This window comes from Balaenoptera physalus (assembly GCF_965194825.1).
Source record: "Balaenoptera physalus genome assembly, chromosome: 15".
NCBI lineage: Eukaryota > Metazoa > Chordata > Mammalia > Artiodactyla > Balaenopteridae > Balaenoptera > Balaenoptera physalus.
In genome coordinates, this window is record NC_138894.1 from 96,217,936 (window position 1) to 96,233,587 (window position 15,652).

The 15,652-nt window shown below is 57.2% G+C and overlaps 1 protein-coding gene across 6 annotated transcripts in view; it reads left to right on the forward strand.

Moving 5' to 3' along the window:
• The window catches only part of EIPR1 (EARP complex and GARP complex interacting protein 1), an 85,369-nt gene that overhangs the window by 22,085 nt on the left and 47,632 nt on the right, over positions 1–15,652 (forward strand). Inside the window, exon 1 of one of the 6 annotated variants that reach the window (XM_082427063.1) lies at positions 5,980–6,106. The exons of the other annotated variants lie outside the window; for them this stretch is intronic. Within the exon in view, the coding sequence (XP_082283189.1) occupies positions 5,989–6,106 (118 nt within the window). The 5' untranslated portion in view covers positions 5,980–5,988. Of the gene's footprint in view, positions 1–5,979; positions 6,107–15,652 lie in introns of those variants that run through there. 6 annotated transcript variants of the gene reach the window in all.

Sequence of the window (15,652 nt, forward strand, 5' to 3'; positions counted from 1 at the left end):
GTGGAGCCGGGATTTGAATCTGCTCAGCTCGGTTCCGGAGCACCTGACCCACAGGGCTTCCGGCTTCAAGGATGTTGTTTCTGGGCAAGGATTTCACAAACATTCCTTGTTATAAAGATGTTTTCTTCCTGTTGGTTTTTGTCATAAAGAATAGAGATATAGTGGCCCCCACTTTTGAGTGATGTTTGTAATAACGTTCAACTATTGGGGTTTAGAGGCCAATGAGGTCACAGATCTTAACACAGGCCCCCGTTATCCCTTTAGAAGTGGATTGTATTTTATAGACCCAGTATTCAGTTGCTCGTCACAATGTCCCAAACCCGCTGGTGTTATTCCTCTAGGCACCGAGTTGTGTGACACGTGCCACATCACCAGAATCTGTTTTGGCTTCTGAGTTTTGGATAGCAGGCGAGGAGAGTTCTGACTGCTGGGGGTGCATCTGAGCCTTGCTGAATTCATCAGGTTCCTGATTTTGGATACTGAGGGCTTGGGCAGTGAGAGTTCAGACAACAAGGGCCGCCTGCATTGTTCTCATACAGTCATCTGATAGAAATTAGATGGAATTCCAGAATATAGGGGAAGTTTTTGATTAGCTTCTTGTTTTGGAATCAGAATCCTGGATTGTTTCTTATACTCCCGACTAACCTCTTTGGATCCCATCTGTACTGTTTCTCTGTCCTCATTGACTTTCTGTAGCACCTCCAAATATAGTATCATCTGGAAATTTAATTAATGTGCTGTTTACTGCTCCTTTCAGATCACTAATGAAGATGTTAAATAAGACGTAGTCCCCAGGGCTCCCCACTGGACACCTCCTCACAGATTAATACTCTGTCATTTATCAGTGCACTTTGTTTATGGTCCTTTCTCCAGGTTTCAGGCCACGAGGGGGTGCTTAGACAAAGCCCAATTTGAATTAATTTTTCCAGTAAGACTGTAAAAAACACTGTGCCAGATTCCTCCCTCAACCCCAGATGTGTTGTTGGCTGCGCTCTTCCACGGCCTGGCGGTCTGCTCCATGCCCTTGGCCCCCGCCCTCTCCCCCTGCCCGGCTCTCCCCGGAGATGCAGGGAAGGGCCCGCCAGCTGCCCCGGCTTTGTGAGGCCGGGACCCCGTCTCGAGGTGGTTCCTTCCACGGTGCTGTGCCCTGGCCACTGTCTCCGTCTGCTCTGGTCTCCGCGACAAACCCCACAGATGGTGGCGTGAACAATAGAAATGTATCCATCACAGCTCTGGGCTGCGGTCTGAGATCCAGGAGTCGAGGGCTGGTCCCTCCGAGGCCCCTCCCCTTGGCTTCACCCTGGTCCCATGTGATCGTCCCTCTGGGTCTGGCTGTGTCCCAAGCCCCTTTTCTTATGTAGATGCTGGTCCTGTGGGATCCGGGCCCCACCCTAATGACCTTATCTAACCTTAATCACTTCTTTCAAGGCCGTGTCTGCCAATATAGTCACATTCTGAGGTGCTGGGATTAGGGCTTCAGCGTGTGAGTTTTGGGGGACACAGTTCAGCCTCTAAGAGCCGTGGATTCTTTGATGCGTTGATTTATGTGAGAGGTTTGGGGAGGGGGTTCTATCCTGATTAGGTTTGCAGACCGAGGGGTGAGGAACCAGCCTCCATCACTGGGCACGTTCCTGGTGTTTCAGGAGTAGATCCACCCGTCAGGCCGGACGGTAGGCCTCCCCGCCCACGCTTTGCGTTGTGATTTTGACTAGAGGTGAGACCTTGAAGGCCTGCCGTCTATTTTAAGGAGGCATTTTCTCCGACTTGCTCACGTTGAGGCTGTTTGAGATGTGGCTGGGAGGGGTGTGGCCAGGGAGGGCGTGGCCTTGAGGGCCGTGGAGGGGAGGCGTGGCGGCAGGCGCTGTGCACGCGTCTGTGGACAACCGGGCTGGGGCGGTGACGCCGCTTGTGCGCTGGGTCCCCAGGAAGAGCAGGACTTCCTGGGTGGAAGGCTTTTCAGGCTGGTGCTGGGTGTGGGGAGCAGCCACTGGAAGGGCAGGTCGGAGTGACGCACCCGAGCCCCCCAGCCAGGGGGCTTTTGGGGTCAGATCTGCACTTTCGCGGGACCCCTGAGGGACGGGAGGGGACGGAGAAGGGGGCCGTGACACTGAGGGCCGCGGCAGGCCCTGCTCCTGCTTCTCTCTGTCAGTGTCATTCGTGTCACTGTGTGGTCCTATGACTTGCCAGACAGAAAACTCTGTGAAAATAGCCTTTAAAAAAAGGTGCAAGTACCCTGAAATGAGAAAAGCCTTCTCAATATGCTGGTGAAATTTCAGGAAGACCAACACAGGCTCTTTAAAAATAAAAAAAAAGAAAGAAAGGTTAACCCAAGATGGAGAACAAAGGTAGAAAGACACGCACGGGGTGATGAGTTAGGGCTTTTAGAAGACTTCCATGTAATTGGCGGCCAGGTTCACTCATCCCGCGACCCCGTGGAGGAAGGGCTGGGTGACTGGCAGCTGGTATTACCGGCAGTGGAATCAATCTCGCTCCCCCGCGCTCGGGAGAGCGCATCCCACATTAGGACGGGATGAATTTTTCAGCAGAGGAAGGTGAAATGTCAGGAAGACTGTAGATCACGCCAGCGCAGGGTCCTTGGGAAATTAGAACAGTGCAAGGCTGACAGAGTGGCGGTGATGAAATACGGCTGCCGCATCCACCCTGCTCTCCCGGTGAGTGAGCTGAGGAGGGACGGACAGACAGACGGCAGCCGCGCCTTCAAGGGCCCAGCATCTCAGGCCCATCGCCAGGCCCGCAGCTCGGAGACGGAGACGGCCCAAGCTGCTGCTGTGAGTGTGTGTGTGTGTGTGTGTGTGTGTGTGTGTGTGTGTGTGTGTGTGTGTCGGGGGTGGGAGTGGGAGAAAGCCCCAGGAGCCCCGTGGCGCCTGCTGATGAAGACCCCAGGGTAAGGGTGAAGGTCAGACTCTCACGATGACCTCTCCTTGGCCTCGCCCTCCCTCCCCACCCCCCAGGAGCCCACTGTCTCCTCTCTCTCCCTGGCCAGGCCGCAGCTTGGGCCTTCAGTTCTCATCTTGACGGCTGTAACTTGACTCCTGTAACTAATTTTTCTAAAGCACAGATGCAGGCTCTCAGCTCTTGCTTCCCAGAAGCTGGCAGAACTTTCCGCGAGCTGCGCGGCCAGCCCAGAGCACCAGCTTTCAGTCGGGGCCCTGGGACCCTGTCCCGGCCCTCCCGTTTATCCCCTTGTCCTGGAGCAGTTAGGGGCCCTCTCTGGGCCGCCGTCTGCATCTGTGAAGCGGGGGTGTAATTATGGGATCACGGTGTCGTGCAAAGGGCCGGCCCACCTGTCCCACGTCTTCTGTGCGCTTGCCCCAGCCTGCCCTTCTGCCCTGCGGTCCCACTGCACGGCCCAGCCCCAGGCCTCCACTCACGCCCGTCCGCCTGTACTTCTCCAGCTCTCTGGCTGGCCTTCGTGCTGATGTCTCCGCCTCAAGCATCCTTCCTCCAAATCTCTGCCGTCGCCTCCGTCTCATCCTGGGCCGCCTGTCCCCTCCACCGCGGGGCGCTGGGCTGTGTGTCGGGAAAGGGCTGCGGCGAGGTCCCCGTGGGGGGGGACTCCTGGACGAGCGGATGCACAGAAGACCTGTGGAGAGGGCACAGAACCGTGCATGGGAGTGTGCATGTTATTTTAAAATAAACATGCGTTATTGCTTCCGGAAATGAATATGCAAGTGCATGAATCATCCTAGGTTCCAGAGTGAAACCTCCCTCATTCCACGGGAGGCTTTAATGATGGCACATGCCACTGGGTGTGAGTGTATAGCAGAAACAGAGCCCACAGAACTCCGTATCTTTCCAGTGGCCCCTGGGCCCTGGTGAGACGGGGCAGGCAAGTGAGGCTGGAGGTGATGAGACCCGAGGTACCAGGGAGACCCTACGGGCACCAGGGCTTTTCCACCGTCCGTCCTGAGAGCTCAGCCTGTCGCCATTAGCAGGCCTTTCCTTGGAGTGTGGAGGCAGGCATCCTGGCAAGGGGTCACCTGGGAACGGAGCTGTGTGCCTGGTCCCACCTGCCCAGAGCTGTGGTCAGTGGGTGCCTTGGTGGGGTCGGCTGTCACTTCATCCTCAGCTAGTCCTTCCGGGGAGGGAAGAGGGGCTGCCGGGAAGGTGGGGGGCCGTCCACACGCCCCCGGTCCCCGCTGCGGCTTGGCTGGTCCTGCCCGGCCCTCCGCCTGCCCAAGCCCTTCTCATCCCTCTGTTCCTTCAACATGCATTTCTTACGGCCCCTGGTTTTAGGCACGGCTCTGGCCATTAAAGATCTGAAGATGGACGGGATGTGGACCCAGCCTTCAAGGGGATTAGTCAGTAGGGACTTCCCTGGTGGTCCAGTAGTTAAGACTGCGCTTCCACTGCAGGGCGCATGGGTTCGATCCCTGGTTGGGGAACTAAGATCCCTCATGCCGCACGGTGCAGCCCAAAAAAAAGAAAAAGAAAACAAAAGGGGATTGGTCAGTAAAGGAGAGAGAACCCCGATGCAACGGCCAGAATACGAGGAGGAGGTGGTGGACGAGGGTCTGACGGGGGTCACGGGGTGGTGGGGCCTTCACCCGGAGGTGCCCTGCCTGCCCTTCTGCCCCTGTGTCTGCCCGAGGGGGAGTCAGGGTGCTGGAGGCTGCTTCCCGTGGGGCCCGGCGTGGCGGGCTGAGCGGAGCGACGGATGCAGCAGACGCGGCACCTGCCTCTCCATCAGTTGACGTGTGTGTCTGCCGTGCGGCAGGGCTTGTGACTCGCGGACCCTTGGTGCTCTGAGGGGCGCTTTCTGCCCCTTGGACGTGAGGCTGCTTCATGGGGTGCAACTGGCTGTGCTCACCGTGCCCGGCTCCTGGCCTTGGTGTTGGGACTCGATTGTCATGGCCCTTCTCCCTGAGATCCTGTGGTTCCCTGCCTCTTATCTGGGCCTCACCTATAATCTGGGGATAAAACTTCAAGTTTAATAGTGCGTTACAGATATGCACTGAAAAAGGTGAACACGCCCTGAATGGCAGAAGTTAGCACTTGGGAGGATCGTGGGAAGCTGGGGTTGGGATCTCACAAAGTGTATCCTCAGGGGGTTCCTGAAAATGCCCATAAGTGGGTCCAGAAAGTGAACTGGAAAGAAGCCTCCCTGCTCAGCGGGGACGTGGCCTGACCGCGGGTTTCTCTTCCGTGAACTCAGTTCTACGCCACAGCCGCCTGAATGTCAGTGCCACCTTAGCCTCTGTCCCCGATGCGTGGTGGCCAGGAGGGCATGCAGAAGTCCCTGCAGAGGCCGCAGCTCTTTTCATGGAGGCAAGACCCGGAGGGCCCGGGGACTCGTCTTCGGGTTCGGAGGAGGGAGCGGCTGTGCCTCGCGGCCCGAGCAGGGCGCTCGCTCTCGGGCCAGTCGGTGGGAGCTGCAGGGCGAGGAGTCACAGCGGCTGTCGGACCAGAGACCGCGTGGACCACCCCTGAAGAAGTTAGGTGTCCGTCCCTGGGGGTGCCAGCAGACACAGGTGACCGCACACACCCACGCTACAGGGTCCCGGCTCTGGCGGGTGACCGGCCTCGTGGTCCTTCAGTTCCTGTCCGGCCCTGCAACTCTGCGAGTTCCGCGTCGTGCCATCCCCTGGGCGTGATGGAGGGTGATGGTTTGGGAGGCGCGTCTACCCTGTCCTGAGGCTGGAAGAAAGAGGTGAAACGTAGAGAGTATCAGGTTGTTTCCGGATCTCAAATACTCAACTGCCTCCTGTGCTCAAGGTGTGAACAAAAGCAGGTCCTTGGCCTCCTGGGATTATCTGTAGCTAACCACCCACAAAACAAAACTAAACAGTGTCTGTCATTAATTTCTAAAAATCTTTTTTTAAAATGTTAAAACAGGTCATTTCCAGATCCCAAAATCTTCCATTTAAAAACAAGCAATAACCATTTAGTTGGGTCTCGTACTTGCCTCGTGTTTCTGTCTTGGCTGAATCACACCATTCTGAAGCAGAAGGGAAGCCGTGTCCGGTAATGGGATGGTGGGCTTGGCCAGCAGAGGGCGAAGCTCTTCCGGGATCCCGAGGCCGTGGTTTTCATCGCTTGTGTTACATTGTTTCCCTTGTGCGGGGACAGAACACTCAGAAATCAAGTCAGGGACGTCTGACTTCTTTGGGGCTGCTCATCGTCTTTTGAATGGTCTTCCTGTATTTGGGGGAGATTCCTAGGTGATTGTCCCACTTCCCCTTATGGAAATAATCAAGTTTCCAGTGTCCCTCGGGGCAGGGACCCAGCAGGTGACCCAGGCTCCTCGGGTCGAGGTGGCCACGTCGGGGGACAGCGGGGGCTCCCTCTGTCGCTGGGGTGGGGCTGCAGAGCCGTCGGCTGGGGGCTGGGGGTCGGCGGCAGCAGTGCTGCGGCCTCCAGGTGGGAGCAGGTCCCGGCCTAGTGTGGGCCGGCCTGCGCGATGCCCGGTGACTGTGGAGGCTCCCGCTGGGCCGGTCCCGGTGGGGTTTCCGGCACCGCCACACGAGGGCCTGGTTCTCCGTCACGACTGCTGCGCCCTCTTGTTCATCTCTTCTTTCAATCAGCAGGGTTGGCTTGGTGGGCGCAACCGAAGTCTGACAGACAGGCTGTGTCGGTGGCGGGAGGCCCCACCCCGGGGGTGGTGACAGTGGCCGCTTCCCGCAGCTGAGCTGGGCCGTCTCCAGTTACCACCCCGGGTCTGCAGGGCAGGACGCGGAGGCCCAGCCCGTTCCCCTCCCGGTCGGGCCACCCAGGCTCCCGCGTGCCGGCCGCCTGTGTGCCACGCAGCCCTCGCCGCGTCCGGAGGAGACCCCGGCCTGCGTGGAGCTCACGGGCGGGCGGCGAGGACAGGCCCTACCCGGTGCCCCCACGGTGGCATTGCCCGGGCCAGGGATGGGGATCGGATACGAGCCGGGGCTGCGGGGCCAGCACCAGGTCTCCCGGTGGCGACCACTCAGCCACGACACAGACCTGCCCCTCCTGGACGTCCCCTCGTCATCCCCGTTCCTGCCTCCAGCGCCCATCGTTCCCCAGGCTTCACGGGACCAGCTTCCTGTGGCCCGTCAGTGCGCTGAGAAGATGGCCATGCAGAAAAAACTAAGGGACAAAGCGGAAAACGCTGGGCCGGGAGGAGGACGGGGTGGCCTGGCCAAGCTGAGGGCCTGGATTTAGAGGAGGGAGGCCTTCTAATTCCTAAAGCCCTGTAGATGACGGGTCACCATTTACCACACGTGCTGGAATGGTTCATTTTCGTGAGTGACTTGAGAGGAGACAGGTCCTTCTAGGAAGAACCGAATCCTCTGAAGTGTTGGTTTTTATTTTTTTCTCTACTTTAAAATCAGCTTTCCCTGTGATCCAGGAGTGCGGCGCCGTCCTGATTCCCCAGCAGGTGCAGGGTGTCAGGCAGGGGCTCCCTCCACCCCTCGGATCCCCCGTGCTCCCACCCGACGCCCCGGCACCTGAGTTAGACTCCGGCTGATCGAGTTCGGGGAAATTAGTTTCTTTTGCCGTTTGCCAAGAAGTTTCTAAGTGCCTGGATCCAGAATCCCCCTCGAGTCACCGTGGGGTTATTCTATGCAGGGGTTTTTCCTTTCCTTTTCACCCGGAGGGCCCGCGCAGCCCGTGTGGACTCAGGAGCCCTGTTAGGAAGTCCTCCTGGGTTCTGCTCTGTCACTCCTGGCCACCTCCCCGCCCTCCGAGCTCCGTGCGGGTCTCGTTAGCTCCTCAGCGGCTGCCTCTCCCTCCTCCCCCTCCCTTGGCTCAGAGTCAGGGGTTCCGACTGAGCTTCTGCCTTTGTCTTTATTCCCTCGTGCTCCTCGTGGAAGCACCCGCCACATCCAACGCCCAAGATATTGTAAATGGTGAATTTGAGTATCTGAAGATTTCAGATTGTTCATCATTCTTTGCCGCTTGTAACTTCGTTGTTGTCTAACCATCTTACTGTATCACTCTGAGCTTACATTTGGCCAGTCTTTGAACTGAAAGTGAGAGGTGTGAATTGTCAAACCAATATAATGTGGCCAGAAATACTTTCCCAAGAGTTGTTTGGTTTTTAAGCTAACAAGGTTCAGGTGTGTTTGCTCGAGGGCCTGCAGGGCGTCGTGAGCCTCGGGGTGATTATGAATCACTCGGAAACGAGCTGGCCCAGCTGGAAGGAGTGAGCGTGTCCCCGGACCCAGCGGCCTGGTCAGGAGGGTCACCGCATCCAAGTGGCCGCCCCTTGGCCATCTGTGGGCGAGTCTGAGTGACGCGCCTCTGCCTGTTGAGAAAGGGGCCCTGTCTCCATCGCGTCCACTGCATCTTGCTAGGAACCGAGTTGCTGATCCCAGAAGGGGTGCGTAAAAACGAGGTAATGTATCATCTTAAACAGAGTAGAAGCCGCTCATCCCGAGGGGTGCGGACCTCTGCTTGTCCCAGGAGACCACCGCACCCCGAACGCTGTGGGAACCCGACAGAAATTGCTTTACCATTAAGTCAGCTTCCCTGCCCTCTCAGACTGTCTCTCTCTAGACCTTGTACGGGATTCCTGGCTCCTCATGGTCTTGTCCGGCCGGGTTGCCCTTCTCATTCATCAGGATGGACTCGGAGGTTTTCCACTGTTTGAAAACTCAAGTGTGCCGCTGGAGACCAGGACCTCGTGATGAAGGATAATCAGGAGGATGTTCCGGGGCGACGGCAGGAGTTGCCACCAACTACGGGCTCATATTGCCACCAACTACGGGCTCGTAGGCTTTGTTTGCTCGCTTAGCGCTGTGACCTGTGGAACAGGTGTTTGCACGGGAGGTATGCCCTGGTGACACCTGGCTTACAAACACACCGTTGGAGCACCAGGTGCTTGTATACAGGGACTCTCTACCTTACTCCTGACATAAGTGGGTGACATGCAGCTTCCTGTTTTTGTCTCTGAGTGATTCTTTCTTCGATGGAGCTTGGTGTTGGCAGGCGGGGGCTGTGACAGGGCGTTGGGTGAGTTCACAGAGTCCACTTGACCTTGACCCGTGGGAAGTGGTTAGAACACTCATCGGAGCGTGAGGGGGGGATGCAGCCCTCGCCCGTTGGTGACACCCGGGCAGGCTTTCTAGGTGCCATGGGGACCATCCGTCTGACCGTTCCGTTGTGTGTTTGTGGGACTCGAGCCCCGAGCGCCTGAGGGGCGCCAGGATCACCGACAGTCAGAGCTGGACTGAGCTGGGGCCCACGTCCTTTTGGCCCCTGCTCGCTGAGTGACATCTCAGGGACACGTAAGATTTCCTGTAAGCTCTCAGGACGTCTTTCGTGATTTGGCAAAACCAGAGAAGAGCTGGGCTGTAACCGCTCTGTGTGTGTGTGTGTGTGTGTGTGTGTGTTTGTGTGTGAGAGAGAGAGAGAGAGTGAGACAGAGACAGAGACAGAGGGGGAGAGGGAGAGAACATTTCCGTTTCTGAAATTGAAAGCCTGTGCACAAATGGTGTTTGTAAGTGGGCTGTGGGGTAAAGCTAGCAGTATGCTTTGCCCACTGGGGAAAAGAAGCGAATATGTCTTTGGGCTCTGTTCCGGGAAAAGGAACTGCACGTGCGAGGAGAAGCTCCGTGAGCTGCCTGTGCCTGTGGCGCTGGGTCTCGGAGCTGTCGGAAGAGCCCGTGGAACCAGAGCCATGCGGCAGGACCGCGGGCAGCGCCCTGTGGGGAGGCGGAGGCTCGCGTAGCTTCATGAGGAGAGGATTCAGGACGGGGAGAGGATTCAGGGCAGGGCAGAGCTCCGTGGCTGTGCGCCTGGGGACGATGCCGACGAGGGCTCCTGTGGCCCGCAGGGCTTCCCTTCCCGACTCCGGAGGGAAGGTCCGGATGCAGCGGGGGAGGGAGCGGCTGGCACCAGGTTTGAGGCTGTCCTGCACGAGGGGCGGGGGCGTCCCCCTCACCGTGGTCGGGGTGGGGGGGGTGTGTTTGTGGGCTCCTCTCTCCCCCTGGGGCGCTAGCCCCATCTCCACTGCTAGTGATGGGATGGAGCAGCCTGATCCCCGAGTGTGCCCCCCATAGAGCAGATTGAGGGGTGCGCAGCTCTGCGGAGGACGCAGAGTATGCGTCACAGCCCTTGAACAGTGGCGGGAGGGTCCTTAGCACAGAGCCAGTCTGCAGACACGGCCAAGACAGTAAGACCCTAGGTCGTATCGGGATGACTTTGGAAGCCGTCAGTCCCTTCGGGTTAATTTTTCCTCCCAGGACACAGGGAGAGCCTGACGGGTAGATGCAGGGAAGCAGGTGTCACTTGGCGTTAGAAAGACTGGGCTCTGTCCCACTCACCAGCCGCCAGTGAAACTGGCACAGCTAGTCCTGAGCAGGGATTTCCAAACTTTTTTAAAGACACAGAACCCATTTTTCATATATGTATATGTATGTGTGTGTGTGTGTGTGTGTGTGTGTGTGTGTGTGTGTATATATATATATACACATATATACAGCACTATAGTATGCCTGTGTGTAGAGTGGCCAAGACCACAGCTGCTGGCCTGGCTGACAGGGTGGCCTCTCTCTGCTTGGAGTCTGTGACGTTCAAATAGCCACTATTGCATCTGATTAAATTCAAAGAAGAAACATCTTACCGAGCGCTCTGTGTGGTTTCTGTTAACTTCCCACCACGTTGCAGGAGCTCTCGAGACATCAGAAGGGTGGGGTCTGGGCAGAGTCAGAGTCGCCTGTGATAAAGCTGCCCGTGACCTGACCACTGCCTAGAGTAACAACTGATTTCTCATGGCGTGGGTAGCTCTTACCTGGAGCCGATAGCAAAGTTGACCCACTGCCTGGAGACACCTGTTCTAACACCTGTGAGGGCCGCGCTTCGCTGTAAACCCAGGAGAAAGGGGCAGTGAGTGTCTGGGGTGTGAGAGGGTCTGCAGAGGCGGTAGAGCGGCAGTGCACGTGGTGACCAGTCCAGGAGGTGCCCACGGACCAGGCTTTCTGCTGCTCTTCTCAGAGCCCAAGTGGGTGTCCAGGTGGCAGGACCCCAGGGGGGAGCCGATGGCTCACCATGGAGCGTGCAGCGTTGCTGGGAGGGAGAGCCGGAGCCACTTCCCGTCTAGCCGGGGCCCTGCTCGTTGGGTGCTGCATGGGCTGCGGGGCGATTCCATCCCTGTCACCAAGCACTCTGAAGGCCCGCCCTCACCATGGACACCACGGAGGAAGCCTCTGACCCAGGGCACGACGCCCTTTTCCCAGCGTCTGCTGAACGGCCCTGGGAATTCTCGTTGGAGTGGCCTGGCGGGTGGCACTGGGGGCTGGTGGCGAGGCTCTATGTGTATCAGCATGTTCTGGGCTAAAGTCATTCAGCAAATCATGTCATGAGTCTGTAGATTCGTGATGTGGTAATTTCTCAAAGATTGTTCTGTGATGGAATGAAAGGAAACAAAAGAAGTGCTGAGAAAGGAGGGCACAGGACTCAGGAAAACTCATACAGTGGAGGAAGAATACGTTTTTTTATTCACCTGGAAGCCTGCATTGAACTGAAAGTTTTTATATAATTGGTTTAGAATGGCTAATCTTGTTTAATGTGAAAAATGAGACTCTTGTGGGGTTTTTTGTCCTATTAATGGCTATATTTTTCTAGATTTAGCCATTAAGGTTTATATTCAGTTTTAGTTTTTTTGCAAAACATTTCCCCTCCCATCTCTGCCTCAAATTTTATTATATTGACATTTGGTAAGAGTTGGATCCTTGTCTTAACCCATTGGGGCAGCTATATAAATACTGTAGATTGGGAGGCTTATAAACAACAGACATTTATTTCTCACGGTTCTGGAGGCTGGAGGCCCGAGGTCAGGCCTTGGGCCTGAGAGATTCCGTGTCTGCTGGGGACCTGCTTCCTCATCCATAGACGGTGTCCTCAGATGGTGAAGGGGTCCGTGGTGTCTTTTACAAGGACACGGACCCCATCACGAGGCTCCGCTCGTGACCTGACCACCTCCCAAAGGCCCCGCCTCCTGATACCATTGCGTTGGGGGTTAGGATTTCGACATCGAATTTGGAGGGGGGTGGGCGGGACACAAACTTGTAGTCTATAGTCACCCGGTATAAAGAAATAGGCACGACTGTAATCTGTCCCCACTGTTGGCATCATCTTGGCAGAAGTCGCCGTGATGCAGCTGAGGCCTTTTTGGAGGTTGTTATCTGTTCATCACAGGAGCCTGGGTGGTGTTGGCAGCATCAGATGAACCTGGGTTTGAATCCCAGCCCTCCACGAGGCTGTGTGACCTTGGGGAAGTTTCTCGGGTTCTCTGAGGCTTAGAATCGCTATTTGTAAAGGAGGCATAACACACCTACTTGTCAAGATCGTTGTGGTGACGAGGGAGATGCTCGAGGTGGGTCTCACAGTAGCCAGCTGTAAAGGAAAGCTCCGTTCGTCACCATTGTGGTGGTGTGAGGAGCGTCCCGGTCATGTTAGGCCCGTGATCTTTGTCAGCCTGGCCGGACGTCAGGGTCCCCCAAGTTCCCCTTGCAGGTCTCAGTCCTCGGTCTTGCCTGGAACCAGAATACTTCGCAGTAGGGCCAGGCGGCAGGAGTTTTGAGCCATCCCTGAGTGGTTTTAGCAGGTAGCTAAGACCTTGTTCAGAGAGCAGGACACAGTGGGCCCAAGGCCACCACGTTGTCTAGCAGTGGGTGCCCGGGCGGTGCCCCTGGGGTGGCCGCAAGACAAGGGACAGACGGCTTTGGAGTCGGGCAGAGATCTGTCTGGTTCCCGACTGTGCCCTTACCAGCTGTGTGCCCTCGGCTCTGGGTACGTGGCTGCACCAACTGTCCCGCGTGATAATATCCAATTGTGTTCTCGCCAAGGAAGTCTGGGAAATGGTTGATACTTAAGAACTTTGGTTTTGCTGTTTGTAAAATGTTAATAATGCCACGATACAAAAAGATAATAACCGGCAGGTCTGTCGTACGGATTAAAAGAGAGGCTGTGGACAGGACCTGGCCCAGCTGCTCACCCACATCCCCTCGTGGTATCATCCCACATGCGTTTTCAACATGTTGCCCACTGAATATGCATTCATGCTGGTTGTTTTTAAACCTCTTGTCTTAATGGAAGTATGCATTGTATTTAGATAAAGCTATTTTTAAAATACATCTTTTTTATAATATTATTTTGATCTGTATCATCATGCATTTAGCAAGTAGCCATCTTTCCTAGATCCTTTTGAAAGCAGATGGGTTATAAATGATAAATCTTCAGTGCCTAGCAGAATCTGATACAGAGAAGGCATTCAGGTATGTAATGAACTGTGCGCTATTCACATAAGACGGCATCCCATTTTGCCTCGATGTGAATCCTAATTATAGAAAAATTGAATTCTTGACCTCCAAGTGTCTGTGTAGTGACGCTGGGTGCGACTGTGACTGTTCCCTGAGCTGTGTCCCCCGCCGTCCCCGCCGCTGCGGGCACTGGTGCTCAGACCCAGCGGGAGCTCGTTCCTCAGTGTGGACACCGGGTTTCAGGGCCGTTGTCCTCATCGAAGCCGGAGCTGCGGAATATCGGGAGCTCGAGCAGAAGCCGAAGTTCAAGCCTGTTTTCCCTGCTGATGAGAGAGCCGAGGGCTGCCCCCCCGCGTGTGGAGAGTTTCAGCAGCCGTGGCCGCTTCCCCTGCTCCCCGGCCTGGCCTGTAGCCCTAGGAGATGAGACGGCCTTTCTCCGCCTCCCTCTTGCTTAGTTGAGGCAGAAACAGGCACACGTGGTACAGTGGCCATCAGCCTGGTCGATCACAGCAGGACCGGGGACGTGGGCTCTGCCTCCCAGGCGTCCTGTGCCTGCATTTTGTCCTCTTTCCATCCCCACTTTCCCTGGGTCCTGTTTTGCCCCTGCACCCATCACGTTCCTCCTTGGCAAACTCTGGGGCACCTTAAATTCAGTACGGATGGCCAGATGGCAAGAGCTGTGATAAAGCCTGAGTCGGAATTAATAACCTTTAGGAAATGTTCCTAAAGAGGTTCAGCCGGAATTGATTGCTGTGGCCCCGTCTTAGGGGAAAAGATTTTCTCTTGACTGTGTTTTAGGTCCCTGGGAACTTCTAACTTTCCAAATCACAGCCCTCTGTACCTGATTCCCTACCACCTGTTAGCGGCGAAATAGCATCTTTACTATAAGGGGTCATCATTTTGTATCCTTTTGCATTTAAAGAAGGGTTTTGCGTCTCTCACCATCTTTCAAGTGCTTTATACGACACGATGACGACCGCTCGGCACTGCCCTGGGCTGTTCCCACCTGCTGGCCCTGGCCTAGGCCTGTGGGTGCGGCGCTGGGCCAGACACATGAGGAAGACCGCCGCACAGGGAAGCAGGTGCAGACCCTAGTGGAGAAGAGCGGCACGCGGGCGAGTTAAAGTGAGGGAGGGTGTGGTTTTGGTTGGGGCAGGAGAGGGGAGAGCGTGCATGCGTGTGTGCGTGTGTGTGCGTGCCACACGTGTGCACTGTGCAGAGATCTGGGAGAATCCCACTCCAGGGGCTGCCGTGGGCCTGACACAGGCAGTGTCCGCATGTCCAGGTGCAGACAGCGCGGAGGCCAGGCCAGCCGTGCCGGGAGTGGGAAGTAGCCGGGCTGCCTTGTGAGGTGGGAGGCTGGAGGGCCCTGCAGGCCCAGCCCTGAGGACGTTGGGACGTGTGGCCAAGGGCAGGGGAGGGGTGGCTCGTCCATCCATCCTTTCCGCGGGTATGTATCCAGCTGCTGCTTGCTCAGCGCATGTGGGGCTTGAGGGAGCACAGGTGCTTGCGGCCTGCCCCCGGGGACGGGCCTGTGCCTTCGGGGACCAGGGCTGTGGGGCGAGGGTGGGGCAGAGCAGGGGCGGAGTGCGGCGCCGCGGGAGGACTTGGGGGCCGTCCTGCGAGAGCTGCTGGCGGTGCCAGCTGGGGGTTCTGGATGCCCTGATGCCTGGGGTCAGAGGAGCAGCGACACTGGTGCTGTTGGTGGAGATGGGGCGCCTGGGCGCCTGGGTGGCGAGGGGTGCGGGTTCGGCGCTGGACGGGAGGTGTGCCCCGCGTCCGGTCAGTGGGGCTGCCCGTGAGCACTGGGCGCAGTGGGCACCTCTGCGGGTTCAGGGCCGAGCCCTGGGCCTGCAGCGCCTGCCGCCGGGGATGGGGAAGCTGAGGCGGCGGCGAGGGTGGGGAGCTGGCGGGCTGGTTCCTGTGCCGCCCGTGACCGAGCCCAAGCTCGCTCTGCTCGTCACGCAACGGGCCGGTGGCCGAGAGGTGAGGGACCGGGGCAAGGAGTAACGGCTTGATTCGGCAAGCCAGCGACCCGAGAAGACGGTGGGCTCGTACCCCAAAGACCCATCCTGCCTGCGTTAGAATTCAGGCTCCTTTTATACTGCAAGGGAGGGAGTGAAGTCGGACGCTTCCTGGTTCCCGTCGGCCTCCGGAGGGGAGGTGTTACTTTCTCGCTCCTGCCGTCGTTCACAGGGGGGCCTGGGCAGGATGCTTCCTGGGAGCCGGACAGGGGTATTTTAGCTTAACGCTCACTGCCTGGGAGGCAGGGTCCCCAGAGGTGGGCCATCATGGATAATTTCAGCTCATAGGCAGCAGCCCTTTAATGATGAACTTGTGGTAGAAGACAGAGGGTTCTTTCCTGTTACACCAAGCGCCCAGGCCGGGGAGGCGAGGACCCAGGGCTGCCCGTGGGCCTCGCCCGCCTCCTGGGCCCTGCGTCTCCCGCCCCAGTT